The sequence below is a fragment of the Coffea arabica genome, chromosome 4e (genome assembly GCF_036785885.1).
Source record: "Coffea arabica cultivar ET-39 chromosome 4e, Coffea Arabica ET-39 HiFi, whole genome shotgun sequence".
NCBI lineage: Eukaryota > Viridiplantae > Streptophyta > Magnoliopsida > Gentianales > Rubiaceae > Coffea > Coffea arabica.
In genome coordinates this window covers 2,972,275-2,997,401 of record NC_092317.1, presented here as the reverse complement: position 1 = coordinate 2,997,401, position 25,127 = coordinate 2,972,275, and the positions used below count along the sequence as shown (strand labels likewise).

Here is a 25,127-nt window from a genome sequence, read left to right as displayed (position 1 = left end):
CAAGATGATGAAGGGAGGATGGAAGAGTGAAGTGAGCGACAAGGAAGGAAGAAACGGATGCTTTTTTTGGGAAGTGGATAAGATTGTAAGCGTGGCAAATACTAATAAATAAACAACATCACATCTCGATGCACTTTTTGCTTTTTCTTTTTTTGCTTTTTTGGTTTTTGAGTTTTCTAATTAGGTTACCTCACTGAAAACGACGACACATCCCATCACATGGGATGGAACTGACGTACTTGGCGCATGGCTTAAGGAAGAGATATTTAGGGCTGTTTGGGGTTACCGCAGTTTATTTGTTCATAAAATTTTTAATAAAAATACTTATTAAATATTTAAATACTTTTAAATATACTGTTTAAAAATATAATTTAAGAAGTATTGATTGTATTAAATAATGTATGATTTGAAAATTTTTAAATGCATTTATCTCTTTATTTAATTGATAAGATAGGATAAAAAGATTAAATTTAATATTTTATTTTTAAATTACAAAAGCTAATTTAAAAGTATCAAATTTAAACTCTTGCTAAAAGTGCTTCTAGCACCAAAAATTATTAGTGTATTCTTAATTTTATAAGATGATGTTTATCAAAAACTAAAAAAGTACTTTTTAATAGCTAAAAGTACTTTTTTATCAAAAACATCACGATCCAAACAAGACCTTAGTTTAATAGTGAATAATGGTACACGGTTTCTTTCTGAATTCACAGTCACAGCAATCAGCCAGGGCCCAACAGGACTTCGAATCGTTGGACTCGACACTGGGGATCTTATACTCTGATAAAGCCCAAATATACACTTCACAGGCTATAGATATACTTGCATTAAAGAGAAGCTATAGCAACAAAGAGGTGAAAGGTGATACAGGCGGTAAGGGATACAGAGAGTAGCCATTTCTAGATCATTGTAAGGTTATTACATATCAAGTGACGAAAATGTAGGCTCTCGAGGGAAAAAAAAATGTGGGGAAGTTCCTCACTGAAATTAATTCGATTCTTTATGACACCAATGCTAACTGTAACATACAATTGATGACATCCTCTTGCATCTACCCAATTGACTGCTAACGAAAATAAGCAGCCTCAGAATGCCTACTTCCACAGCTTCCTTAGCGACATATTTTTCTCTGTTTCCTTCTTCATCACTTTAGACACTGCCATCTCAAAGTCCTCTTGAGTGACATGAACCCTCCTCTCCCGCAGAGCAAACATCCCTGCTTCAGTGCAAACAGCCTGCAAAAGAAGCAAAAAGAATCTCTTCTCAGTAATAAGTTTCCAACATACCAAACTCATATATTGGTTTCCTAATGATGCTAAGGATTTAGAAGAGACCGAGATAAGCAAAGTTCAAGATTCAGCTCGAGCACGCAAATTTATCTAGTGAAAGGAGATGAATCTTGAGTATTCCAGCAGGAGAACCTTGACCAATTTTCAAACACAAAAGCCATTTTTAAAAGTAGAAACCTTGTCTTGCACAAGCAAGTTCGGCTTATTTATTTTCCATCATCCATAATAAGGAGGTGACTGGTCATGAAGTTTGATGTAGATCAGAATACCACAGTAGTAACACTTTTACTTGCGCAATAACCAAACTCCATATGTACTCTTATTCCATTTTCAAAATTAAGACACTAACTTCGGAACAGAGTATGAAAATTGCAATTAAAACACCGACATACCTTAAGTTCTGCACCCGAGGCACCATTCATTTTCTCTGCAATTTTCTTTAGATCTATACCACGCATCAAGTTCATCTTTCTTGAGTGTATCTTCACGATGTCAAAACGAGACTGCAGACATTTTCGCAAATTTAGAATATGACTACTAGTTTAGATAACACCAGGGCTAAAGGAAAATCTGGAAAATAAATCTAAAATGTAGCCATTGCCGAGTAAAATGCAGTGTAACAAAAGAAAAAGGTTGCAAAACAGAAGAAGGAAAATGAACAACTGAGCGAAACACAGAAGTACCTCTTCATTAGGATTTGGAAACTCAATTTTCCGGTCAATCCTACCGGGCCTAAGGAGTGCTTGGTCCAAAATGTCAATTCTATTAGTTGCCATCAAAACCTGCATAGATCATTACAATCAGTTCGAAACAACCATGTGATTGAAGGTGTCCAGTGAAGATATAATAAAGGCAAAGAGACTTCACATAAATAAAACCATTAGATTAGAAACTTGAATACTACTTTTATCTTATTCGAGGCTTCAAATCCATCAAGTTGGTTGAGAAGCTCAAGCATAGTCCGTTGAACTTCACTATCCCCATTTCCTGTTCCAGATTCCATGCGAGCAGATCCTATGCTATCGATTTCATCCATGAAAATGATTGAGGGAGCATGTTCCCTGTCAAAAATCATAAGTGTCAATTGCATGGACTGCTTCTTATAATAGCAATTCAACCACTCAGAGAAGCAAAAAGAAGGCTTCAAGATACATTACTAAATCCAACGCTGGGAATTTAAAGAGCAAAATGGATTTACCTTGCCATGACAAAAAGCTCTCTAACCATCCTAGAGCCTTCTCCAATGTATTTCTGAACTAACTCAGACCCTGAAACTCTAATGAAGGTGCAATCAGTGTGATGTGCCACAGCCCTTGCAAGCAAGGTTTTCCCTGTTCCAGGTGGCCCATACAGCAAGACTCCCTTCAATAGTTCGATACAATGTAGGTTAGATAAGCATATAAAATTATGTACATCAACAAATCATCATTATTTAACCCACCTTCGGTTGTGCTATTCCAAGACTTTCAAACAATTCAGGATGTTTGATTGGCAACTCAATGACCTGTAAAATAGTCGGAAGACAGAAGATTGGATTAAAACTCAAAAGACAGAAAACATAAAGCTACACATCTGTTATGCTTATGGTGGAATCAACAGACTACAACAAACACTTTAGAAGTCCCATTTCCAAGAGCAGTCACAGAGAACAGCAACCTTCCAGCCATAATTGTACTTAGTTACCTTTTTCTCTTGTTAACAAGTGCATAGAGAATGAGAACCAGAATGCACAGCGAGCAAAAAACCGAAGCCCAAAACTGTACCTCTTTTATCTCTTTAATTTGTTGGTCAAGACCACCAATCATGTCATAAGTTGAGTCTGGAACTTTCTCAACTTTCATTAGGTTGACAAGAGGATCAACTTTGCTGGGCAGCATCAAGTGAAGCACATAGCTATCGTTTCGCAATGCTACTCGAGTTGATGGAGTAATCTTCGTAATGTCAATATTCTTGTCGATGTCAACAACATACTTCCCTTCAGGGTGAACCTGGATGTCAAAAAAAGAAAAAAAAAATTCCCAGCACATTTCGTAAACTTATAAAGATAACGGAAGCAAAATAAAAATTCAAAAACAGGTGCAAAGCTGTAATAACTATGCCAGTGCAAAATGAAAGCTATCATAAGGTAAAAGTATGATAGCTTGGACAGGAAGCTACCATAAGTAAACAGTATGAAAGTTGTAGAGTCAGAGATGAAAGTAGATCAATACGAATGTTCAAAATGATATAAATTTCATCAAAGCTGCACACATAAGGACTAAGACTAGTTTTTGATGGTTTCATTCCCTTATTTATCATTGACTAAACTTCCTAGGAATTTACTAGCTTGAGAAGAAACTGAAGGCTACTAACCAGATGATAATCCTAATTAGCGTGGAATGAATATAAATCACCAACCTTAACTAAGACCTTTGATTTTCCCATGACTTTGACAACTTCACCAACATAAGACCCCGGCTCCTGTAGAAGCTGTAGCTCTTCCTTCAGCATTCTCACTGTTTGCATTGGAAGCAAAAAATAACAGCACATGTCACGGAACAGTTAAAGAACAGTACACAACCAAAAGAAGTAAATAATGACAACAGAAATAACACCAAACACATCTCACTCTCACTCTCACATCGAAATTAAGACAAACTTAATGTAACCATGAGATGTTGCAATACTTGATCCGAATATGTTCTCAGTGTGCCTATGTTGGAAAAAAAAAAAAACAAACGTTAATCGGCCAAATGCAATCCCCCACCATCATATCCATTAATTTTTTTTTTTTGGTATATTCTGAAGTTGAAGGAAGTCCACTAAATTACTTCTTGATATCGAAGGCGAGTTTCAATTGCCAAGTAGAGGGCCAACAATAAACAGTAAAGACACTCTATTTGTAACATCATCCTGCCAATTCCTGGATTTCCTCTCTAATTTCCACACACATTCCTTGATTCCAAAATTTAAATGCCAGACTTGATCCATTAATTTTCGTCCCCCATGCTAAATACTAACTAGATATTAGTAAGAAAAGGGAAGAAAAGAAACAGAACAAAATAAGAGTGACTACCTGAAAAGCTTAAGAAAGCAGATAAATAGAGCTAAATAAAAATCAATTCAACTTATTTTTTCCCCTGATTAGCGGAAGGGGAAGAGCAGGGTAAGCTGAAAATAGGAGATAAATTAGAGACCTCGGGAATTAAGATCGTTGCGCTGGGCTTCAAGACGCTGAAGATTGTGGGTACGTTGCCGGAGTTGGAGCTGAAGATCATGGATATGTTGCAGGTAGTACTGCCGCAGCCCTTCTCCACCCCCGCCTCTACCTCCGCCACCGCCTTGCTGTTGATTGTAATGGTTCGTCGCGTTATCGGCACCCTCCGCCGGCCAATTATTCTCGACTGCCGCCATCGCCATGACAAAATAGGCTCTTCGATTTCTAGAAAGATTTCGGTAATGAGCTCCCCTGGGTAGAGTGGATTTGCAGAATAGGTTTCGTCTTGGTCAAGTTATGCTTTCTTCTGTCCTGACTCCTGAGTGTTCGTGTGTGTATATATATGTATCTTTCTATATGGTCCATAAAGCAGCATGAGCGTGGCGTTTGCCATCAAAATCTTTTTTCATTATTTATTATTCTAATTTTATCCCCAAATAAGTAAGGATTTATATTTTATACATATAACCACAAATAAACTAAATTCAATTTCAACAATTTTTAATAACTTTTTTATTCTAACTTTCAATAACTTTCTTTCATAAAGACTTCAAATAACTTCCCACTATTTTTTTTCCAAATCAAAATTCTAATAACTTTTACATTCGTTGCCAAAAAATAAGAAAAATAAATAACTCCTATCTTTTTATTAAGAAAAAAAAAACTTTATCCATAATTTGCACATTCGTAGGTTATGTCTCTCGCACTAGTATATATAGATTTAATCTCAGAAATTGGAGGAGGAAACCAAAAATATATAATTTACAAATAACTCATTTAATTTTTAACTAAATAAAACTGCGCCCCTAATATATTTCTTTTTATATTATAGACAGAACTAATTTGATGTTTTATTCTTTTCATTTTTTAGGTTTTCAGCATGGAATGTTTACTCTTTATTTTCACTTCACTATTGATAACTTAAATCAGGACAATATGCTGCTCTATTAAGAGATATTATGTTGAGATTTTTTTGTATTTTATTTTTTACTCTTGGTTTTGTTTTTCTTCCATACTTCTTTGATATTTGTTTGGGTTCACCTAGGGGGATATTTAATTGAGCAACGTGACCTAAACATATAGTGTTGATAGAGTTCAAGTCAAGCTCAAATTGTTCGATTGAGATTTTGAATCAAGTTCGAGTACTAATTTTGGAGATTCGAAAGCTTAACTAACTCTAATGAGTTTTTTCATTAAATATCTAATTATTATATTATTGTTTATAAATTATTATTTCAGTTTTATTTGTTACAATGTTTATGACTATAACCAGTGTAGCTATTCTATGTTCAGGGGTGATTAAGTCATTTGCTGCAAGTCCTCGAGCTCTCAAACCTCTATCGAACTCCCGTCCCCAAATTCAATAAAACTCGTAAATTTTTCAAGACCAAGTTTTGCTTGGAATATTCATTAGTATGTTACCAAATTTCAAGTTCGAGCTCAAATATGCTCACCTCGATGTTATCGCTAGTTTTACCCATTAAATCTTGGCAAGTTTATTTCTTTCTCTTTTTTTTTTTTACTTATTCAACAATTTATTTTGCAATATTCACGAATTCTGGTCAGACTAGTCATTTCTCATTCTTACTAATGTTTTGTATATGTTTCACCACCATACTCAATGTAAGTTTCAAAATCTATGAGCGTACACATATAGATACTAGTAAATAACAAAAAAGGCTAAAAAAAGCATAGCATCATTTTTAATTAAAAGAATTATATTAATCATTTTATATTAAAAGAATCATATTATATTATATTAAAAGAATTATATTAAGAGCATTGGTACGTAGGCTATGTCTTGGGAATTGTATTGATAGCATATTAGATATATTTGAATTGGTATTATTTGCAAAAAAAATAAATCATTTATTTGCATTATAAGCATATTTTTAATTTTAATTTTATATTTTATCTTTTCAATCACCTTTTATTTAACATTCATATATTGTATTATAAAAAATGTTATAGTATTTATTTCAAATAATATTTTCAATAATCTTTTATCCAAACATATGATAGTAAATAAACCTTACAACCCAAGTCAAAAATTCAGATTACACATTATTTTTATTTTATTTACACACACTGACTTACTTGCATTATCAACACATTTTTCAATTATTTTTTTATTTCACATACAACACATTAAAAAAATGCTATAGTATCTTTTTTAAAAAAATTATCTCAAATAATTTACTATCCCAACACATTAAATATTGGAGACTTGTAAGTGACTCAAAAATTTCAACCACTCCTGAATATATCGAGTTAACTAGGGAGGAGTGCCCGCGCATTGCGCGGGTGTTTAGTACCTGTGAGGAAGGAAGTTTTTTTGTTGAACAAATGATAGTACATTGTGAGAATAAATAAAACTGAGTATGAAAAGATAAACGATATAATCAATCAATTCACACAGTATTACAATAAAACTGTGTCAAATTGAAGGTCGTTGATAATGCAGAAAGGCAGAGCAACACAGAAAACTAACCTTATTCCGGAATCCCCACCGAGAACTCTTTCTTGCTGTTGCTCCAAACCTATAAGATTATAACCAACCCAGACCAATTAGGGTTAGGTTACGCGAAAAATGCTATATTGCGGTTAGGCAACGCGATAAGAGTCGCTAATTGTAGGTACTAAAAACACACCGACAAAATTAAGGGAGAAACTGAAAAATTGGGGGCGGTGAAATCTAATCTCACGTTGAACCACCAAGAGTAGTTGGGACTGAAGAGCATTATGAGCTGATTAGTATGAAGCCAGATAGAATTATCTCAATCCTAAAATGCGAACAGGGAGAAACTGATAATCAACCGTTTAGACATTAAGATACCAACGGTTCGGCAATTGAATTGGATGTAATTAATGACGAAATAATAGGTAATTTCAGAGTTGAGCTCGGATGGAAGAGAAAACGATGAGGCAAATCGTTGTAGACAAAGGCAAAAAGGGAAAACTTAACTCCTGAAACTGAAAGGGAATAAAATGACCAACGTTTGTGACTCATAAATGCAGATTATAAATGATAGAGAAATGAGTTTCTGCCATTGATAGAGAAATCATTGGTTCATTTCCTAAATCCGATTGCCATTCAAATGTTTTAGACAAAGCAACATCTCAAACGGTTATTTGCAGTTGAAAAGCGGAATTATTGGTAGTTAAGAAATATTCCGGTAATTACACCAACACACAAGTATATATGGGTTGTACATAATGCAAAAACGGTTGCACACTAATTACACATTCCATCAATACCCAGATGGCTCATCAATGACAACTTTAAATGTATTAAAATGGGGTCATTTCAGTAAACATATCCAAATACATACTTCGTTAACTTGTACCTAAAGTTTTTAAATTAATACACAACATTTTACATTTCCAAAAAGCCCCACCTATGCGGTTGAAATCCAACCTACTCTTTGACCAAAACTCAATCTTATATAGTATAAGGATATGTGCGACTCATTATTATTTTTCCTTTTTCCATTCCAGCCAGACAGCTTTTCCTGGGTAAGTCCATAATTTGATAAGAAATTAAGGTTTCTTCTTATAAAATCACAAATTTTTTATTTTGGAAAAAAGGCAACACTCTGACGAATTTCTCGACTGTATAAAAGGCAACCATTCGCCTCTCAAGCTGCTTTGCGCCCAGCCCTACATCTAGTTATGTAGTGTGAATTTTTAGAGTATTTTTTTTCTTTTTATTTTTTCCCTTTTCTTTCACAAATAAAACTTGATCTGATTAGGAGGTGTAAATCCAATCACAACTTAATTGAATTATCCTCTGATTAGGGTTTCTTCCTGTTTTAATTTGCCACCAATCGTTGTTATACTGACGAATCATGTACGCCAGTATACGTATAGCTGATTTTGCTGTGTATGATAAAAAAATCAAAATCTAAAAGGTAGAAAAAACTTTTTTTTTTGGGGTTTAATTTGCGGAGGCAATTGTGGGTTTTTTAGGGGTCAATTGTCACTGTATTAAGAGTGGGGAAAAAAGAGGTGGTATTACAAGTGATTGCTGTGGTGGTATTACAAGTGATTGATTTGGGATCAGGGAATTTGTGTGATTTTCTGGTTAAATAATTTGGACTTTAGATTTTTTTTGAATTTGAAAAAGATACACTTTTACAGAAAAAAGTTATAATTTTCTTTCATTTTTTTTTTCTTTTTCGCTGGATCGGTTAAGTAATGGATAAGAAAAAGGGTGCTGCTCCCCTTGTTTGCCATGGTCATTCTCGTCCGGTTGTGGATTTGTTTTACAGCCCAATTACTCCAGATGGGTTCTTCCTCATTAGTGCGAGCAAGGGTAATTCCTTTTTCCAGAATTATTTAGACATATGAATTTGAACACTAGTTCCCGGTTTTAGTTGAGCAATCTAGTTTGTTGATACGAATTTTACAAGTTCATCATATTTGTGTGTACATTTTAGCAATCTGGTTTCCCCTGCTAGTTAATGGTTAGGAGAATTATAATGAATGGATTACTGCTTTGACGTTTGATGGCCTCTATGTTCTCTTCCTTCCAACTATCCAAGCAAATGAATATTCAAAAGGATTCCCAGCTAATTACGCAAATGAGTATTCAAAAGCATTCCCAGTTAATTGCTACCAGAATTAAAAGAAAGGAAACGGATAGCACCGACCTAATCTCTAGCCTTTCCTTCATATTCACACTTACCCATTCTTGTAAATTGAGCAAATCTTGTTCATTTGCAGCTTCCTGAGCTAACAAATTTGTCCGACCATTAGGCTTTTGGGCATTCTGAAAGGATATGTACTTCAGTCTCAATATCCTTGCTCGAATCCTTGGCGAATTGAATTCTTTGGTTTTCTTTATTTTGTAGAGTTGGGATTTAGGTTGGGCTTTAGCAGTAATTGCCATCGCTATGATATCTTTATCGTTAGGTCCTGTTATTTTCATAACCAGGTCCAGTTTGTCTTTCACTTGCTCAGTATTCATGTCAAAGTCAGCTTATAGGCAGATGTAGTAGGGAGTTCACCATTCCAATTTGAAATTGCAGCTAATTGTAAAAAGTTACAGTAATCTTTCCAGAAAGAACCTTTTTGGCCATCTCTTTTTATTTGTCTATTTATCAAGTCCTTTGTCTTCAGTTGCACCTACACGACATGTTCTAATTCTCATAACTACCTTAAGATTTTTTTAATTTAACCCTTTTGGTCCATGATATCACGGTCATTTGTACCAATTCGTACTTGGAACTAGCTACTGTTTCTAGCCATGAAATATACAGCCAGTCTGTTGCTATCATGAGTGTAAGTAACGTTTGAATGACTGTGTAAGCTCCTTTTTGTAATCTCCAGACCCCAAATACTTACTCGCAATCAATTTTCTTGATGTCTGATTACTTTTTTTCACTTGTTGGGGAGGTCTCTTTCTATTACATATTGGGCAGTATATATATCGCAAGCAAGTGTGATTCACTGAGCTATGATAATGAGGTGTGGCATTTTGGCCTCTCAACTTGCTATGGGTTGTGACCAGTAAAATGAAATGATATTTTTTAGGTCAGGTATGATTAAGTGACTTGCCAAGATACTTACCAATGGCTTCCAAGATTTACTTATGCAGATTTATCTTTGTATCTTTTTTATCATGTTCCTAGTGGTATACCAAGAAACATTTATCCTGGTCATTTGACATTTGAATACTCGACACTTGACCAAAAACTACTGTTAGGTTTTCATGAAAATGAATGTTGATTTTGATTTTGATGGTACAGTATAGAACTCCTTTTAAAAAAAATTAAAAAATAATCCAGAAGTAGGGATGGCGAGGTTTTGTTATGAAACCTGTTATCTGAAAGTATAAAGCAATATTGTCAAGAGATGGTTGTTATTGTATTCAGTTAAAAGGTTATTGAGTATAAGAGAATAGACTGTGGTTAATTACTAGTTTATTTTCATGTCAGATTCCAATCCAATGTTGAGAAATGGAGAGACTGGTGATTGGATTGGAACCTTTCAAGGGCATAAAGGTGCAGTTTGGAGTTGTTGTTTGGATAAACCTGCTCTACGTGCTGCATCTGCATCTGCTGATTTCAGTGCGTAAGTAGCTGTTTCTGTTTCTCTTTGATTTCTGGGATGCAAGTATCTTATCTAATGTGTTCTCATAAGGTAATGATTGCTTTTTTTTTTTCCTGAAATTAGAGTAAATCGTTTTCCTGACTCAAATAGTTTCAATTGAATAATTATTTGTGTGAAAGCCTTTTTGACAGCAGAACAAAATCATCAGCATCCAACATGCTTATGTGATGTCTTATATTCTAGAATTGTGGTCGAGAGCTGTAGGGTTGGCAGTGTACATTTTCTGTTCATAAATGCTGACTGTTTTTTACAGGAAACTATGGGATGCATTAAGTGGGGATGAATTGCATTCATTTGAGCACAAACACATAGTTCGGGCATGCTCCTTTTCAGAGGTGACTGGTTGTTACTTGACGTCTTGAGGCAATTACGTTTCAAGCATTTTGTATTGAGCTGACTATCATTCTGAGCAATTCTTCTTTTGCTGTATACTAGCTGCTTGTTTGGGTTTGCCTTCCCTATTGCTGTAATGTTTTTGCTTGTGAAAATTTGAGTTGCTGTTGTCCCTATGCATTTTCCATTAACTTGAGCAGGGAGGTAGTTTTAGGTCGTCCTTCTGCCCTAAGTAAATGAGTATGTGTAGTTTTTAAACCTGTTAAGAGTTTCTCAAATATCATTCATGTTTCTAGTTGGACTGTAGCATTTGGAGCTTTTGAGAATGTTCTTCTCTTTAATTGACTGGATTGTGGGGCTTGTGACTTTTTAGTTGATATATTCTTTTCCTTAAAGCACACACTTTCTTGGTTGGTATATCTTCAAGTGCTAAATATTGCAACTATTTTTGGATACGTTGTAGTTTGTTAAAAGCTTCATTTTTTCTAGCATAAAGTTCAACTAGAAGACGGACTTGATGATGTGGAAAGCTTCAAATAGTTCTAAGCATGTCATGTTAAAGAAGTTCATAGAACCTTAAAGGTGGCCTAGTTAACATACATTTTTTTATCAGTATTTGCTATAATTTGATATCTTTTGATCCTTTTGCTCATGAAGCCTTTTGAGGACCTACCTTCCAGGTTTATGCTTATAGAACTTTTTGTGGTGCTTTTATAAGTTAGGGGTGTTTCCCTTCCTTGAGTATGAACCATTGGTAATCTTTTCTTGCTTATCCTAAGAAATGTCAAGCCCTTAGTGCATGTCTTATTCATTACGCAAATAAGCAAGTGCAATAATATTTTAGTTCAGTATACCCTGTAAGATTTTTAAGACATTGACAAAATTGACTTTTGATGCTCTTGCAGGATACACACCTACTACTCACTGGTGGTTTTGAAAAGATTCTTCGAATATATGACTTAAACCAACCAGATGCACCACCAAGGGAAGTTCATGATTCTCCTGGTTCAGTTAGAACTCTTGCATGGCTTCATAGCGACCAAAGTATATTAAGTTCATGCACGGATATCGGTGGTGTGAGGTATGTGGATGAAAAATAATAGATGATGTACTCCACCCCAGGTTCTTAGGTGTTTGTTGTGGTTAGCTATAATTCTTTCCCTACTTTATTTAAACTTTGCATGAGAACCTAGATGGATAAACATTTTAGAACCAAATTAGTCAGTATTATTGTTCGATAGAACATATGTAGTGAGATAATTCTAACACATCCCTAATTCTGGTGAAAAGAACATTAGGAAAGAGGAAAAGATTCTTCGAGCTGTTACCTTACCTTTTTTTTTGGTATAAACTTTCCTGGCAAAGTTTGCCAGGTGAGATGAAATACTAAAATTTTTCACAATCCCCCCTCTCCCTGTTGCACACAGAAAAGAGAAGAATTGAAGCAGCCTTTTTCAGGGGACCTTTTTCTTTTACCTTTTGGATGTGGTTTGCTTGCCTTCTTTGTTTTTTCAATAGATTTCGAATTGGATTCTAATTATGTGCTGGTAACACCATCTGCACATTTTAGTCGCTTGAATTTTCTCTGTTTGAAGTTGGGTGTTATTCTTGATCCCTTTTTTAAGAGTTTCAACTGTCATCATTGAAGTTTTTGACTTATTGTGCAAGTTCTTTAGTTTTATCATTTTACATAACAATTGTGCTGTAGGTTATGGGATGTCAGAAGTGGAAAAATTGTCAGAACACTCGAGACCAAGTCAGCTGTAACTAGTACTGAAGTGAGTCATGATGGCCGCTATATAACAACAGTCGATGGTTCCACTGTTAAGTTTTGGGATGCAAATCAGTACGTTAGCTTACTAATTTGTATACTGAAGCAAATTTGTCAATCATGGCTTCTGCTATCTTTTGATTTGGTATGGCCGATGATTTGTTTATTTGTTGACCAGCTTTGGATTGGTGAGGAGTTATGACATGCCTTGCAATATGGAATCAGCTTCCTTGGAACCCAGATTTGGGAATAAGTTTGTTGCTGGAGGTGAAGACATGTGGGTTCATGTCTTTGATTTTCACACTGGTGCAGAAATTGGTATGAATCTTTGACCTTGTACAGTGCTTGCTGCATCCTCTCTTAGTAGAGGATGATAGAAGTTGGGTCGAATCCAATGCCTCATTCTTTGTGGGTGGGGGTCCCTTTTATTTGACCCTTCTCTTTCTCTGTATTTTCGTCTAATATGGAGTTCTCTTGGTTTGTGGGGACTATGGCAAAAGATAATGCCTTAAATGCGATTGGTAGGCAGTCAAATAAATCTGCCTGTTTCAGACACACCATTTGGTCTCCTGCTGCTATGCTTCTTTCGTTGTATAGTGTGGAAGTTGTTGTTTCAAGTTTTATGGTCCGTTTGTGTTCTCATGTCATTGTTTCATTTTGGTACCCGAGTGCTTTAAGGGGGATGGAATTGCTAAGTATTAGGACAAGCAGCGATTAGGATAAGAAAGTAATGTTTGATGCCGTTTTAGTGACAACAACATGGTGTATCTAGAGCGTTCGAAACCTGAAAAGCTTTTAAATGCTTTTTCTGTGGCCGTTTTTGAAGTACTACTATAATAGGATTACAGCTAAGTTCTAACGTCATCTTCAATTGCTACTAATTTTGTTCCTAGTATTGGAGTTTGCAAGTGATAATAAAATTCTGCAATAAAAGTTTCTAAGTTTAGACATCGTACTATTGATCTTTGGAAAGATTAAACCTGGTTTTGTACTTCTGCTGGAATTACATGGAACCCTAATTCTAATTGTATCTTGTGTTGTTATAGCCTGCAATAAGGGTCATCATGGTCCTGTGCACTGTGTCCGGTTCTCTCCAGGGGGTGAATCTTATGCTTCTGGCTCTGAAGATGGGACTATTAGAATATGGCAGATATTGAATCAAAACGAGGAGGAGACAAATTTGGCAAATGGACCCAGTGACAAGGTGAAGGATGATGCGGCCGAAGATGTAGCCGAAATGGTTGAGGGGATCAATCTTACCGAAGTAAAGGAGCCTGCTGAAGGAGTGGAGAAAGGCGTCTGACTATACTCTACAGTACAAGTGTCTTTTGTCTTAAGGTGTTACCTGATAGGCTAGTTGTGTATGCCTTGGATATTTATATATTATCGGGCTTTTTTTCAGAAAAAATAAAAATATGTTTTGAAGTGCACTTTTTTTTATTTCTGCGTTTTTTCTCTTCCCTGCATGTTTTGCCTATTCGTGTGGGCAGAGAGAGATGCTGGTACATCTCAGTCTCATAATTGCCATCTGCTTTCAATGATACCAAAGTTTGATAACCAGAACTTAACGATGCAGTCAAGTTCAACATCAGCCCCATATATCATAATCTTCTTTCAGCATGGCAATTTAGTGAAAAAGCTCGGAGGAGAGGATGATCGATCGCGTGTTCTTGGCTTGCCATTGCCTTTCATAGCTGAACTTTAGCTTTATCATAAATAAATTGACATTATTATTATTGTACTCTTTCGTGAGGTTGTGGGTATAGTCGGAGCAAGGTTTCATTCATGCACCCCAAAACCAAAACAATTGGGCGTTGGCTAGGATGTATTCGGTTTCTTGACTTGTGTGCAATTTCTCTGCCGATCAATAAGAGTAATATAATAATATTTCTTGGCCAAAAAAAAAAAGACATATTATAATCCTTACCCATTCTTTTGATGTAAAATTCAAAAGGCTAAAATGCTAGTAGTATTAGTTAGTTAGAGAATCAAAACAAAAGTATGAGATGGTTAAAAGTTGGAGGGCCGAATGGGCTGTTTGCTGTCATTGAAACTCCATCTTGACGTGGCGACTAATACCCCAAAAAGCAACATACTTTGATGTTAAGTTGATAACGTGGCCCACGATGATTAGTTGATACTTTGGCCGCCTCTGCATTTATCTATACACCCAAAAAAAAATCCACGTAGGATTGAAATCCCTTGCAAGTAATTCTTACAAAAGCATAAGGGTAGTTGAGTAATACAAATCTTCCAGAAATAAAAAATAATTCTCATCGTTGCACGTCGACCCCGATCCAAAGTCGCCACTCCGAATTTCTCCTCCTTCGCTTAGCTCTGCAATTGCTCCCAATCATCAGTTAACCGCGCCTCGAAGCTTAAAAATTCTGTCAAAAATCAGAATCGGTTGTTTCTTAGAAGCTAAACTAGGGTTTTAAAATGTCGGGGAAAGGAGCAAAGGGTTTGATAACGGGGAAATTGAACAAGGATAAGGACAAGAAGAAGCCTGTCTCTCGTTCCTCTCGCGCTGGTCTCCAGGTCCTCACCCCCTTCTTCGCTCTTGACTTTACCCCATATAAAAGTATTTGTTGACGTTTTTTAATCCAGATGAGTTTTTCTGTGCTAGGGTTTGAAAAGTCCGATCATTTGCTCTTTTTTTTTTTTAACCCTTTTAATTGGATATTGCAACTTTAAATTTGTGCTATGATCGGTTTTAGCTCCATAGTTTCCTACTTTATAATCAGAAATTACATTCATACCTTCGTCTTTTCATCATTAACTAAGTAGAAAGTAGGAGGATTCGCTTTTTTAGGATTGTCAGTGTAATATTTGCTGCCTTTAGAGACCATTTGATGTGGCAAGTGTGTCGCGGTCAATGAGTTTAAGATTCGACAAGATGGTAGCAGTCAACATCTGTAATCGTTAATCTATGGTTAGTGGTTATAGCTATCATGTTCTTCTAAAAATAAGTAAAGGTTTAGAGGACGGACTATCTTCACATTCTAGCTCTTGTTTGTGTACTTTCTCTGTAGTGTTAGTGTATCTTTTTTGCCTTTGGAAAATTAGATAATAAGGTGGCCCTGTCAAGGGTAATAATAATACCTATTAATTCGTGAGTAATAATTCTGGCTTTCACATTTTTCGGTAGGTTGTGCAACGTGATTATTTTGGTTTGATTTATCTAAGGAGCTTTGAGGTGACTGGTTTGAAGTTCTTGATGCCTTACGGGATAAGTCATTCAATTTGGAATTGTCTATTGTGTTTTAGTTTTTGGTTTAATGTGGAAGCACATTGGGAGAATTATGATAGCGAATGGATTAGGATCATGACAATTGAAACCATCATTCACACTTGCTATCCAAACTTAGTGCATCAATGAGAGAAAGGCTCTCCAACTGTTGGTGTGTGCTAATTTTGAACCATTATCACTAGTTGGCGTTTTTCTACTGTTAACGGTCAAGAATGTAACAAGTTGGATAGCCATCATCCTTGTGGACATTATACTCAATTATGCAGAATCCGAATTTCAAAAAATTATTTTTGGAGGTATCTGTTAGTTAAAGTCTTACTTTGGATGTTTCCACAATTACCATGCTCAGTTTGGTTTGCCCTTCTCGAGGGTTAAAATAAATAGGCATATCAGCACCCCCTTTTCTTTAAACACATTGGTGAAAATGTAGCATGAGAAAAGTCAAGTGTTTTGGAGTTTGAATGGACAGTTAAAGGTGAAGGATACAATAGACAAATTTTTCTTTTCCTGCCTAAGACAGCCTTTTGTGGCCTTGATGGCTTATGTTTTTGAATGTGTTAGCAATATGCTTAAGGTATGGCTTGAACAATTTTCCCTTTGAAGTAACTCTCAGTTTGTATACTATGTCATAGTAGAACATGCTTTACATTGGTCAGCCGATGATATTTATCTGTACATACTGGTATCATGTATACCAAGGCATGCTAGATCTAGTTGTAGACCTACCATGATAATGGACTTGCAAGTGCATGGATTTCCAAAAGACTGCAAAAAAATTGTTACGACTGCAAGTGTTTTTTGGCTGTTTGTATTTGAGTCTATTATTTTATGGTCATAAATAGTTCCAGATCCTCGGCATTTTTATTGTCTTTCTTCCTGTTTGGTCTCATGGAAGAATTGCAGTGTGCGAGTCCTCTTATTTCTATTATTTTGAATGCAATAACTGCAGTTTCCTGTTGGTCGAGTTCATCGTCAACTTAAGACTCGAGTTGCTGCTAATGGAAGGGTTGGAGCTACAGCAGCAGTTTATACTGCAGCAATATTGGAGTATTTGACTGCAGAAGTTTTGGAGTTAGCAGGGAATGCAAGCAAGGATCTCAAGGTGAAGCGTATTACGCCGAGGCATTTACAGCTTGCAATCCGCGGAGATGAAGAACTTGATACCCTTATCAAAGGAACAATTGCTGGTGGTGGAGTTATCCCCCACATCCACAAGTCCCTGATCAACAAGTCCTCCAAGGAGTAGTTTTTCAGTTTGCTTTGCCATTTGACTTTTAGTTTTAAAAACCATGCTTGTCATGAGAGGCTACAATCTTCTCCCCCTGCATGACACAATAGAAAGCTGAGACTTGCAATTTAATTTCTCTGTTTTTGGTTTTTGGTTGATGAATCTTGGAACTTTTAGATTTACTTTAGATGACAAATTGCTATACAGGAATTAGTCTTGCTATCAAAGAAGTTTACGCTAATGTCCTGGTTCACTAGTTAATCCGTTTGTAGCACTTGTGTTTCTGATGCTTGCTAGCAAGCTTGTAGCACAGGTGCTGGTTTTGGCTTTGATCTCTTTGCTCTCTGCTGTCCGGCTAATAGAAATTGAGGGGCTTATACTTGATGAAACCAATATGGGGTGTCTTTAAATTGTTGTGTGTGAATCCTTTTTTCTCCCCCTGATAACAAACCGTACGCTTCAATCCCCAAATCTCCAACAAACCCCTTTCCTGCTCTACCCTCCATCTAAATGGGAGAAGAACAAAGCGTTAGGGCGTAGAGTGGTCGGATGCTTGAAAGTTTTAGCATCTAGTTTAGGGACCAAAGCATTAATGACAAGCAAAATATATCTAGGGACAATGAAATTAGGGATAATTGCAGAAACCTCCTCTGATAATTTCACTCAGCTCCTCCGAGGTTTCAATAATTACATAGACCTCTCTTAGTTCAATTAAATGACTAAAATGTCCTCTACTTAATTCATAAAGGGATATTTAAAACCGAAAAATATTTCTTATTATTCTACTTGTCATTTTTTAATCTCAAAATATAATTTCTATCAATTTTCTAATTTTCATCTCTTCCTCCTTCCCTCCATCTCTCTTTCACACTCCTCTCTTTTCTCCTATAACTGTTTTTTTCTTTCGCCAAATACTGCACTCCATTGTTACCAATCACACCACCATCAATTTTTTACCATTTCTAAAATTTATCTGTACTTTTTTGTCTTTCTGTCTCTTTCTTACTATAAAAATTATAGACCCTTTATTTTTTTAAAAAAAATTTTACTCTTTACAAATGTTAGCCAATTCAAGTTACCAAATTAACAAGGTGCAGACAGTGGATTTTATTGTCAAACTAGGGGAAGATGAAAAAGGTGGCAGCAATATAGGGAAAAAATGAAATTGAGAGTTGGAAGATAAAGAAGTGACTATTATGTTTGTTAAGCAAAAAAATCTAGCAATTAAAAAACTAATTGATTATCTCTTTTATTTGCCTATTGATTGTGGTTTTACTATGAAAGTAGAATTTTGGCTCTATTTCTAAGAGTGCTAGAGCAATGATGAATTATGCTCTTATGGACATGAGAGCATTTTTTGGTTTAGTATTGGTAGTAATGGTAGTGAGTTGCATTAGGCAAGAATTAGCAAGTAATGAATTTTGAGATGAGTTGGATTCATTAGACTTTGTGTGCTTCAATGACTATGCCACGAACAAGAAGTTAAAGATTAAACCTTGTTTTGTTTTGTCTTGTTCTCTAGAAGAAGGGTATTTTAGAATATTTGTGAAAAAATATAAGTTATTGGGTCTATATTGTTACATTAACCTTAGAAGCGAAGAAGGTAGGTGTAATTTTTGAAACTTGAGGAGAGCTCTCTATAATTGCTGAAAACCTCAAGGGAGGTTTCTGAAATTATCCCGTGAAATTAGGGCAGTTAAAGCAGGTAGAACAGTTTCCAGAGAAGGGCTATAGTGAAATGGAAGGATAAATATTAAATTGGGCGGCCAAAAGTGGTGCTTTTGACCAACTAAAAACGAAATTTATGGTATTGTTATTTAATCGTGGAAAATTTTTCGCTCTCTTCTTGGCTCGAAATTGTTTATTTTCTGCGTGATTGTTGTTTATTTGTGCAGCTCCATTAGTGTCTCCAAAGAAAGAATCTTGCACGATGTCTGTTCTTCAACAACTCCAGTCACTTTATTTAACGTACTGGATTCATGAATCCAACATTTAAGTCCATTTTGATTCACCTCCTAAACCCCCCCCCCCCCCGGAAAAATTTGATGCCATATTCTTTTTTTTTTTTTGAGGTCCTTTTAGGCCATTCATTGCTTGTTTCACGTCAACAAAGATTCATTTACCATAAACACATGTAATAAACTTGCTCAAAAATGAATAAGCCGAACATAATGCCAAACTAACTGAATGCTTATATGTTAGCCATTTTTACTTGCCTACCAAACACTCTTTGTTAGCATTGACGTTAGGTATCGAGTAAGAGTCTACACCCATAATACAAAGATAGGCATCGCTGAGAGAGAGGAGGGAGATAAGAATATCACTAATATAAAGAGTAAGAGTGTGAATTTTTGAAAAATAAAAAAATTACAAGACCTCACTTGTTCACCACCTTGCCCAAAACATAAAAGCTACACGGGGGAGGGAGAAAGAACTTTCTGAAGACTAAATTGCATTCAAGTCTTTCTAACAAAACTAAATTGCATTAAATTTCATCTAAAGACATGTACAAAGATTGGTTTTACTTCACTGTTCAACAAGCTTACACAAGGATAATTAGCCCTTACCAATCAGAAAAAGGTCGAGACGAAGAGAGAGTATACAAGTTTGAGAAAGCTCCAAAACCAAAAGAATCAGGGTAGCGCCAAACTAATATGAAAAATTGCCCAAAAGGAGAGATGCGCTTATACTCTTCCTTTTGAAGCAGAAACATAACCTAAGATAGAGGCGGCCGAAAGAGAGAAAATTTTAAGAGGAGAAAGGAAAAAGAGGAAGCCAAAAAAACACTAGCTATTTGCACGTCAAAAGAATAATCAAAGCACTCTATTGACTCTGCAAATCCGGATTTAATATAAGCCTGCTTATGAAGGGTGATATAGCTGCTAGTAACGCCTTGGGACACTCCTCATGCGGAAGATGGCCACAACCAGATATTGCAACCAGTCTCTGCATAATAACAAAAATCATGTACAATTACATTAGTCAACTTAAGCTGAAAATTTCCCATTTTCCAAAACTTTCAACACTGGTCACCTTGCTGTACAGATGTACTTAAAAACTAGCGAGAGTTTACATAGAACTATTATAGTTCTAATGTAATTCCCACTAGAAGTTGGTAAAGGCTGAAGTAAACCACTCCTATACTAATTTAGCAGACCAAACCTAATAAAAGCCTTATCCCTCAGAGTAGAGGCTCTGCCACAATAATCATCTTGTACCATTACCAGTTCCCAGAGATTGTGTTGTATTGCATCCCGACTTCTTCATTCTCAATTATTTTCACCCTTATTGTCCAAGGGCAAGTTTCTAGTTTAACCAGAAATTGCATTAGTTCACATGGTAAATGCTCGCGTAAACCACAGTAGACCAAAGCTAACATAAGCCTTCTCCACCAGAATAGAGTTTCTGCTAGATTATGGATTATTCACCAGACATCAAGTTTAACTTCTTCATCCAGTATTTTTTTCGCCCATATAGTCCCTATGGCAAGTTTTTGTTTAACCACCCTGGTATCTAGTAATCTATTGTTGTCCAACAATACTGACATCAAGAATGTCATCTTGGTGAAATCCAAGGCTATAGCTCAAAAGAATACAGATAAAGCAACCTACGAAGAAATGAGGGAAAAAGGAAAAGCAGAAAGGAACTTACAGAATTCACAAATTTTGAAGCCATAGCCTGAACAGATTTTAGAGGCACAAGGGCATCTTCGGCTCCCGCAATAACCAAAACTGGCAGTTGTTCAACAGATTTAAGCAGAGATTCTGCATGTTGTGGCGATAGGAATGTTTCAAAAGATAACTTTCCTATCTCATGAAGAGCTTCATCCCAACCTTCTACGCATAATGGGGCCTGATTCAACCAAAAAAGTGCACATTAAAATAGATCATTAATTTAAGCATAATTATCAGCCCAAATGTCTCAAGGCCATAGTGAAACTTGGGGAGACTAAAAAGCCAAAGCAATGGAAATGCTCCACCTTCAGGACATTGTTAAGAATAGAATTCATCAATGATCATCTCATGCCTCCTCAGATGTGTAAAAGTAAACAAATCAAATAAAACTTAATCAACTTGAAGATTACGTACAAAATTAGATGACACTTCCCAATTGGCAATGAAAAACTTCTTAACCCAACAGATGACTGTGACGACAACTATCTTATGTGTGAGTATGGGGAATGCACAAATCCAAAGCAGCAGACATTGTAAAGCTAAACAAGATATTCACAACATGGCATATCTTCATTATGGAAAAAAATAAAATAAAATAAATCTACCAATAAATAGAAGAGAAAATTAAGGATGTTAGATCCTAATAATAAATGCCAGTTTTAAAACTGCATATACATTGTAGTTAAATTAACTACAATGTTCTGTTTACAAGATATGCATCAATAACTAACAATTTTTATCGCATTACCAACACTGAGAATCAATGATGAGAAATGAAGTTAAGTACCTTGTATAGGCTCAAGACTTCAGTTGTTAGCTTGGTAGCATCATACCATGCTCGCCGATTTACTACTTGAGTGATTTCAGTTCGCAGTAGAGGACGAACCAAATGCTTTTTCCCAAGGGAAGTCCTAAGTAATATTCTAGCAAAGCCAGGGACCATCTCTTTAGACAAGCTTACACTCAGTAGATATTCACCTTTGATTTCAACCTGCATGATGAAGTTCCTGTTAACTACAATAAATACTGATGAAAAAACAGATAAAATTGCCAGAAATAAGAGTTATTTAAAAAAAAAAAAAAGTGACATTATGATTCAGATGCTGACTAACACTAGTGGGATTGTCTGACGACTGGATTCTTTCCGCAGCCTTCAGTGCAAGTAGCCCTCCATCATCATGACCAACAAGTACAACTGAAGCAAACCTCATCTCCGCACAAAAAGAAAGCAGCAAGTCAACCTGAAAAGACGAAAGCCTAAAAGCTCAACTACAGCAATAAGATGCAAACTTAAAGAACCAGAAACAAACTTGCACTATTCTTTTTGTTCTCTATCTTTACAAAGAGCAAAGGAATTTCCTGAGTATCAAGCTTGTACGGATTAGGCAACTGATTTTCTTCCCAATCCTTGCACCGTGGCCTTGATGTTAATCCCCAACCAGGTCTGTCAAAAGCAGTGACTGGACAACCAAGTTGCCGAGCCATTACATCCATCACATTTCTCCACGAAAAAACACCACCACCAAAGCCATGTATTAAAACAATCCCAAACTGTCCATATGCTTCCAAATCTGGTTCTAAGACTGGAGATCCCAATTTACTGCCCTCATCATCATCAACAGTGTCATCAAGGCTGAGGATAGGCATGTCTTCAGACAAAACTGGGGAGGTAGGAGACCCATCTAAGAGAGGAGTGGAGAGTGAGGAGGTACTGAATTGATTACTGAAGCTCCTGCGAAGATGATACTGATCTTTGGGTAAAACTTTGAATGGTTGTTTGCCAAGAAAGCTGGTAGAAGACAAGGAACGAGCAGGTGAACCAGGCGTGCTAAGCTTGTAATGAAGGATAAGCCCTTGGCAAGACATGAACAAGCTGTCAATATCAGCAAGTAATCTAACTGGAACATCCCCTTGATCGCGAGCTAATAATCCAGGTTTTCGCTTCATTTCACTACCGCTTCGTAGTGTTCTGCCGGCAGATGGTGTGGGTGATCGTGGAACTTTCTGATAACCAGAGAAAACAATTTTGCAAGAAAGAACCTGTCAAGCAAGTAAATGATCAGCTTTAGACCATGCTAAAATCCTACATTTCCAGTTCAATAATCAACAGCTACTGTGAAGGTTCAGATATGTGTCAAAGTATATTACTGAAGGAAAATGACCAGAAAAATCTATGGGGACTAAATATGCAACAATTTCATGACTTACAGCTTCTGCATCAACTCGGTGAAACAAGAGTTTCCTCCTTGCTCTGCAACTAGTTCTATAGGCAATAACAGTATGGCCAAGAGCAAACACCACAGATGAGAGAAACAACACAGGCATACCCCATGACTTCTTTAAATGGAGCTTCTGCCTTGTTAGAGAAGATGATGCTTCAGCCTCAAGTTGCGAATTGACAGTAAAAATACAAGCCTTTACAGATAAAAGAAGAACTGAAGCAACAGAACATAATGTGACAGTTCCAAGATACGGCCCATGTGAAAGAGCAGGCCCATCACACATTGAATACACACCTGTTTCAATAGAAACAAAACCACAGAATTAAAACCATTTCAGGAACCTGCAAACGTATGAAGCACACGAGCATCAACTCGCAATTGAGCAGAGCAGCGGAAGACTTCAAAATCAAATGTGCAGTTGAATAAATACACATTCCCATATAGTATTAAAAACTCTATTAACACAAATTATCACACGATCAGGTTGACTCCAGTAACTTTTATTATTTCACAGAAGAAACTTCAAACACAATTTTTCCAACCAAAGAAAAAACACAATTTTTTCAAAATTCTATATTTTTTTTATGCTACTCAATATTCCAACTAATGAACTTCCGGTTATCAGTATGCATTATATGCTTCAGTGAAACTATCATTTAACTAAATAAGCCTACTAATTCGATTACAAAGCTGTTTTAGAAGGAAAAAGAAAATAAAGAAAACCAGACGCAGATTTCTTTACAACTATAAAAAAGCAGATAAATAAACAGGAACACAAATAAAAAATGCAATCAATAAATCAATTAACTGACAAATTAAACGGAAAAAAACTCGGAGGGGGGAGGGAGAGAGAGAGAGAATTGGGACCGGGAATTACAGATGATGATGAGAGATCTGATGATGGAGACCAAAGGAATATCCATTAATGAACTCCTGAAACCGTATCTCCGCAAATGCTCTCTAAAACTGTAACACGTTACACAGGTGAAGCTCTGAATCAAAAAACAGGGCACCAGCACGTCCGCTATAGCCACCAGCACCGCCGCCGATTGCACCACCAGCGACGCCATCATCAGCACCATGAAATACGCCGTCCTAAGCACCCTCCGCACTTTCTCCATCCCACCTTTACCCCCTGACGACCACCCCATCCTCCCCTCCGACCAAAAAGTACCAATAATTCTCCAATATCCAAAATAATAGTACAAATGCAAATTTTCCTTCGTTTCTTCCTCAATCTAACGAAACTGCCCTGCGGCGAGATGAGGACAGAGATCGGAAGTGGCGTTGAGAAACCCTAAGAGTTGTTGTAACTAAGAAAGCCGCGACTGGAGACGGCGGAGAAAATGCCATCTCACGGCGGCGAAAAGTTAGATTGCCCGTGGAGATAAGAGACGACGACGTCGTCCTTTGGGCTTTCAGGCTTTTCTCAAGGAATGAATGGTTTCCTTAATTTTGGTTTGGAAGATTAAAATTTGGCAATCAAATTTAATTTTTTTAGTCAATAATGTGGCTCCTCTCTGTAACGTAATTTCCTATCAGGTTGATTGATTCAAACACAGATAGGGATTAGGTTTTTTATTTTTTTTAAAAAAAATTTCACGGTTCAGTGCGTGAGTGTGTGTGTGTGTGTGGGAGATGTTGTCGAAGGAGAAGGAGACGACGAGAGACGCAGGATGGCAAGTGGGGACCCCCTCTGATTTCTGTTACGTATTTTTGAACTGAGGCTGCTTTGTTTTCATCGTTGTTAATTCTATCATATTTCCCCCCCTTCTCCTGATCATGCGATTAACTACACTTGGCTCCCTTAAGATTGTTGAAATTACAAAGCATCCCCACATGACTTCTATAATTACTACAATCTCCTATACCCTCAACTCCGCAAGGTTTAGAGGAAGCTTTAAAAAGCAATTCCTAGAAGTGTGTGATTATGTATTTTATCTTTTTTCTTTTTGTGAACGTACTACACTTTTAGACTTATGCCAAACAAAATATTTCGTGTCTTAGTTGGAGATCTTTCACAGAAAATTATAGATATATCTTGAAATGA

The 25,127-nt window shown here is 36.3% G+C and overlaps 4 protein-coding genes across 5 annotated transcripts; 2 read left to right on the top strand and 2 right to left on the bottom strand.

Annotated features, from left to right (window-relative positions):
• Window positions 1-797: 797 nt before the first annotated feature.
• Window positions 798-4,799, bottom strand: LOC113741188 (26S proteasome regulatory subunit 8 homolog A). The gene is made up of 9 exons (XM_027268676.2): window positions 4,466-4,799; window positions 3,687-3,784; window positions 3,053-3,277; window positions 2,731-2,793; window positions 2,488-2,651; window positions 2,194-2,350; window positions 1,973-2,071; window positions 1,682-1,792; window positions 798-1,235 (listed from the first exon to the last, which is right to left on the bottom strand). The coding sequence occupies exons 1-9, from the start codon at window positions 4,686-4,688 to the stop codon at window positions 1,095-1,097; spliced, it is 1,281 nt and encodes a 426-aa protein (XP_027124477.1). The 5' UTR covers window positions 4,689-4,799; the 3' UTR covers window positions 798-1,094.
• Window positions 4,800-8,135: 3,336 nt separating this feature from the next.
• On the top strand, window positions 8,136-14,133 carry LOC113742314 (uncharacterized). Its single transcript, XM_027270132.2, has 7 exons — window positions 8,136-8,800; window positions 10,425-10,560; window positions 10,853-10,934; window positions 11,838-12,013; window positions 12,641-12,778; window positions 12,882-13,021; window positions 13,750-14,133. Exons 1-7 carry the CDS (start codon window positions 8,683-8,685, stop codon window positions 14,004-14,006), a joined length of 1,047 nt encoding a protein of 348 aa, XP_027125933.1. The 5' UTR covers window positions 8,136-8,682; the 3' UTR covers window positions 14,007-14,133.
• An 834-nt stretch (window positions 14,134-14,967) lies between these two features.
• Window positions 14,968-17,422, top strand: LOC113741246 (probable histone H2A variant 3). Its single transcript, XM_027268740.2, has 2 exons — window positions 14,968-15,241; window positions 16,903-17,422. The coding sequence occupies exons 1-2, from the start codon at window positions 15,143-15,145 to the stop codon at window positions 17,197-17,199; spliced, it is 396 nt and encodes a 131-aa protein (XP_027124541.1). The 5' UTR covers window positions 14,968-15,142; the 3' UTR covers window positions 17,200-17,422.
• A 2,222-nt stretch (window positions 17,423-19,644) lies between these two features.
• On the bottom strand, window positions 19,645-24,815 carry LOC113742338 (uncharacterized). 2 transcript variants are annotated; one of them, XM_072047157.1, is made up of 7 exons: window positions 23,955-24,815; window positions 23,064-23,371; window positions 22,219-22,895; window positions 21,968-22,100; window positions 21,643-21,846; window positions 20,833-21,033; window positions 19,645-20,127 (listed from the first exon to the last, which is right to left on the bottom strand). In XM_072047157.1, the coding sequence occupies exons 1-7, from the start codon at window positions 24,226-24,228 to the stop codon at window positions 20,005-20,007; spliced, it is 1,920 nt and encodes a 639-aa protein (XP_071903258.1). In that variant the 5' UTR covers window positions 24,229-24,815; the 3' UTR covers window positions 19,645-20,004. The 2 variants fall into 2 exon arrangements, with proteins under 2 accessions (XP_071903258.1, XP_071903259.1); XM_072047158.1 differs by having other exon boundaries at window positions 23,945-24,081.
• Between the last annotated feature and the right edge of the window lie 312 nt (window positions 24,816-25,127).